General features: G+C 42.7%; 1 protein-coding gene across 2 annotated transcripts in view; it reads right to left on the minus strand.

The window, feature by feature from the left end:
* C2 (complement component 2) overlaps positions 1 to 3,309 on the minus strand; it is a 24,569-nt gene extending 21,260 nt beyond the window's left edge. The window contains exons 1-3 of one of the 2 annotated variants that reach the window (XM_006896167.1): positions 3,264 to 3,309; positions 2,897 to 3,103; positions 1,148 to 1,333 (exon numbers count right to left, since the gene is read on the minus strand). In XM_006896167.1, the coding sequence (XP_006896229.1) occupies positions 1,148 to 1,333; positions 2,897 to 3,103; positions 3,264 to 3,309 (439 nt within the window). The remainder of the gene's footprint in view (positions 1 to 1,147; positions 1,334 to 2,896; positions 3,104 to 3,263) is intronic. The other variant, XM_006896168.1, reaches the window with a different exon arrangement.
* Between the last annotated feature and the right edge of the window lie 1,379 nt (positions 3,310 to 4,688).

Genomic DNA, 4,688 nt, shown 5'->3' on the forward strand with positions numbered 1-4,688 from the left:
ATATATGCACACTCATGTTTGTCGCGGCTTTGTTCACAATAGCAAGGAGCTGGAAACAGCCTAAGTGCCCATCAACAAATGAATGGATAGAGAAGCTGTGGTATATTCACACAATGGAATACTACGCTACATTGAAAAACAAGGACCTCATGTAATATTATTCAAAACGGGTGACCCTGGAGGACATTATGCTGAGTCACAAAAGGACAAGTACTGCATGGTGCCACTGTTGTAAAAAAAGACTGGGGTTGGGGGAAGACTGAGAAAGATGGATTCAATAATGAATAGTGCATTGAAACAGATGAGGGAGAAAATGGTTTAAAAGGGATATGTGATTAGGTATTTTTGTCAGGAGTCTAAAGCGAAGGCAGCATAGTGGAGTGGACCTGGGGGGAGGGATTGTAAAACAATGAAAGAATTTTACTTTTCCAAGAGGGTAGTGTACTGAGGAGGAGGATTAGGAGGGGAGAAAAGTGCAACAATGAAGGAATGGAAATCTAAAGTCTCTGTAAATTTTCATTTAAATTAATAATAAATTTAAAAAGAAAAAATAAACAAAGATCCATGCACATAAGGACAGCACTGTAACTGTGCTCATTTTACAGATGCCAAGACTGAAGCTTAGAGAAGTAAAGTAACCTATTCATAGGTAATAAAGGGCAAGATGAGGCTTCACATCTAAACCAGACCTCAAAGGCAAGACACTTGGGCACAATATTCAACCCACTCTCAATATATCTTCCTTAGAATAATCTATGGGATCTCAAGGTTATATTTTACTTTGAGGCATTTTGAAAAGCTAGACAGAATGTTTTGCACTTTGTGTTGTATCTGAAGCTTACCACAAACTGCAGACCTGTGAGTGCATGACCTGTTAGACTTCTATTTACCAAAATTCCAAGTTCTCAATGGAAATTCAAGGGAGTTCTAATGGCCTAGTGGTAAGGAGTTGTGCTGTCAACCCAAAGGCAGGCAGTTCAAGAGAGAAAGAGGTGCAGTCTCCTCCTGGACAATTTATTGTCTCTGAAAACCCACTCAATCAGCTCTGAGTCAATTCCAACTCAACAGTACATAACAACAACAATGGTAACACTGGGGCTGCCTGTCTCACCTCGGCACAGGGCAGCCCCTCCGTGTGGGTACTCACCACCTCTGTCACACACAGCTGTCTCTCCATCCCACATGCCATTGGGGCGACACTGCCGCACAGCCGAACCCCTAAGTGTGAAGCCATCTTCACACTCAAAGCTGATGTTGCCCCCCACCGGATGGGATGCCAGGCGTGGGGTGTACATGCCATTCCCAAAGGAAACAGGAGCAGGACAACGAACAGCTGGAAGGAAAGAAGAGTCGGGTATGTGCACTTAACTCCTGAGCTGGGCACCAAATGGGTGGAGTTCAGCAGAGCTACATGGCAATGGCCACCTGACTGTCAGACTATTGAAATAATGGGCTAGAACACGTGAAATTCTGTTTTTGGCAATTTGTTGAACGTTGGCCATTTCACCCAGTTCAAACCTAACTGAACCTACCTTGGTGCAGAATAGGACGGTGTTCAGATCTATTTTTCTGACGGCTGCAATGAGTCATAATCAACTTGATGGCATTTAACAACAGTCTCCTTAGGGCCATGGCCTTCTCAGTCCCAGTTCTAAATGGCCAGTATTGTCTGCTCAGTTATCATATTATGCCCATGTAGGCATGTACACCCATGGTCCCATAAGGTTATAATGTTGAGTCTCAGTGACATTGAGTCAGAATCAACCCATAGCTGACCTACCTGAGGATTTTCAGAGGCAGTTAATCCCATGGGAGGAGATTGCCCATCTTTATCCCTTGGAGAAACTGGTGGATTTGAACCTCATGCCTTTGGGACATCAGCACAGTTTCTCACCACTAGGTTACCAGAGCTCCCTGAGATTATAATAGAGGTACTTATAATAGAGAGCTCTGGTGGGCTAGTGGTAAGAAACTGTGCTACAGTCCCAAAGACATGAAGTTTGAATCCACCAGATGATCTGTGGGGAAAAGATAGCCAGTCTCCTTCTGAGCAACTATAGGTTGGTTCTGACTTGGTGGCAAACAACAACAGCCACATAATGGTTCATAGTAATAACTAGATGCTACTCTGGAATGTGGATCAAACATATTATCATTGCTTTTTTATGCTAAAGATGCTTTAGTGTATATGCAAGTGTTTCTTTAATGTTTCTTTAATGCATAGAAAGGCAGACAATATGCTATATAATAAGGCAAACATTTGACTAACTTTAGATACATGTCCTAACTAGCTGTTCCAACTTAAGTACAAAGTCAACTGAAAGACAGACTTAGAAATGGAACTTGCTCCTAATCCAGCAGCTACCTGTATATAATTGGTGTCCACATGTTGTCGAAATCACAACATCCTATTTCATACAGCATATTGTGGACATTAAGTGTGACGTATAACTGCATTATTCCTGACTTTCATTTCCTGCCATGAGAGCCCTCTAATCCTATGTTAAGGACAATCTACAATTCCAAGTATTTGGGGGAGAAGAAATCCCATTGCCATTAAGTCATTCTGACTCAGCAAGACCCCATGTGTTATAGAATGGAACTGCTCTACAGGGTTTTCTTAGCTGAAACCTTTACAGAATAGATTGCCAAGTCTTCTTCTGAGGGACCTCTGGGTGGATTTGAACTATCAATCTTTATGTTAATAACCTACCAAAAACAAGTTATGCCCTCTAAGGCTCATTATTTTTTTTTTTAAAATCCTCTGCAAAAGCAGCCTTGACCTCTGTATACTCCTCCAGCCTGGTCAAGCACAATTCTGAGCAATTCTAGTCTAACAGAAGTTCTGGAGTGGCCATTCATGGGACATCTGAAACAAGGCCTGAGAAAGCCTCACGTTTGCAGACTGCCTTTGTCAGATGGGAGGCTCGAGGGGTCTGCCATTGTCCGTTGCTCTTGCACAGGCGAGATGCTGGGAACGGGTAATAACCCAAGGGGCAGGAGTAGATGAGGAGGCTCCCAGGTGCCCAGCCATTGCTGAGGGTGAAAGTGCCTCTGGTAATGTTCACATTCCGAGGGCAGGAGGGAGCGGCTGCAGCCAAGCCTGTGGGTATGGAGACAGGGAAACAGAAACAGGGAAAGAAGAAAGGCATTGGTGAGAGAAGTAAAACCAAAGAAATCATCCATTTCACACATGGAACTCAATCTGAGTATCACCGGCTTTCCTTACAGCGCCCTGACACCACCCCTCCCCTACCTCCTACCTGGGTACAAGGCCAGAAGGCAAAGGAGAGCCACCAGAAGGTCCATGATGTCCACCTTGGGCCAGGGAAAGGCAGATAGCCAGAGAGAGGTCATCTGACTTCCCGAAAACCAGAGCTGGCTCAGCAGCTGCCACTTCCAGAAAAGAGAAACTAGGGAGTGGCAGTAGAAAGGTCTGCTGGTGGAGAAAAAAATAATCAAGGGTTAGAGAGGTCTTTGCCCTGTGCCCTTAATCCACTATGTCCATAAGGTCCACCACAGCTTTGATTTTATTGCTACACACACACACATATATTCACACACTCTCATGCAAACACACATGCGCGCGCTCTCGCTCACTCACTCTCTCTCACACACACACACATATACACACAAACTTTTGTATTAGCAGTCTAAAGCACACACACCAACAAACCATCCAAGATTGCAAAATACTTTATTTAAGTAAAGTTTCAGTGTTCTTCTGGGTTGTTCCAAATCAATTTTGGTTCCTGAAAGCCCAGGACAGTGCTGTTTTCTTGAACCTAAGACTTAATTTTCATTAAGAGCTTTTTGACAAGTAGAAAAATTCACAATCATTTTCTCCTCTGCACATCTCCCCCAGGGAGAGTTTATGGGTAAAAGTGAAGCCAGCGATTCATTCTGGGGACCAGGAAAAGACTTACAATATTTTTACAAAAATCCACTAAAATTCCCAACTTACAAAATAAATCCATTTATGGCCAGCTAGTCTTGTAACAAAAATATTTTAGGATGGAAAATTTGGGAACAGATAAGGATGCTGACTAACTAGCATGATTAATGTCATTGAGCTGTGCATTATTGAAATGGCAAATGTTTTATTACCTAGCCATTTGGCACAATAGAAACAAAGCAATGAACTATTTTGGAGTTGTGATGTACCTTAAAATTACAAACTGTTCTCCTATGATAAGAGAAAGGGGAGTCTGTAGGACCTAGTAGGAAGAAACTGTGCTACAATCCTAATGCATGCAGTTTGAATCTACCAACTCCTCAGCAGAAGGATGGGCAATTTCTTTCAGTGCAATTAATTGCCTTTGAAACACCCATGGGAGGGTGAGCTATGGTTTGCTTCTTTAGACACTTCACAACAACAACAACAAACTCCCATGAAAGATAGGAAGCAAAGAAACTTGAAACCAATGTATTCATCACATCCCAAAACCTATTGGAAGTCTTTTTAAGAGTTTAACAGTTTTTGAAACAATATTGGCAGCACCATGATAAATGGAGAAGAGATTGAGGTCGTTAACAATTACAACTCGCTCTACTCCACAATCAGCACTCTTGGCACCCACAGTCAGAAAATCAAAAGACTAATTGCACTGAGAAAATCTGCTGTCGGGGACTTTTCCAGAGTGCTGAGAAGCAGTGATGTCAGTCTAGAGACTAAGATGCACCTGATC

This window comes from Elephantulus edwardii, unplaced genomic scaffold, assembly GCF_000299155.1.
Source record: "Elephantulus edwardii isolate Elephantulus edwardi_28Jun2011 unplaced genomic scaffold, EleEdw1.0 scaffold00184, whole genome shotgun sequence".
NCBI lineage: Eukaryota > Metazoa > Chordata > Mammalia > Macroscelidea > Macroscelididae > Elephantulus > Elephantulus edwardii.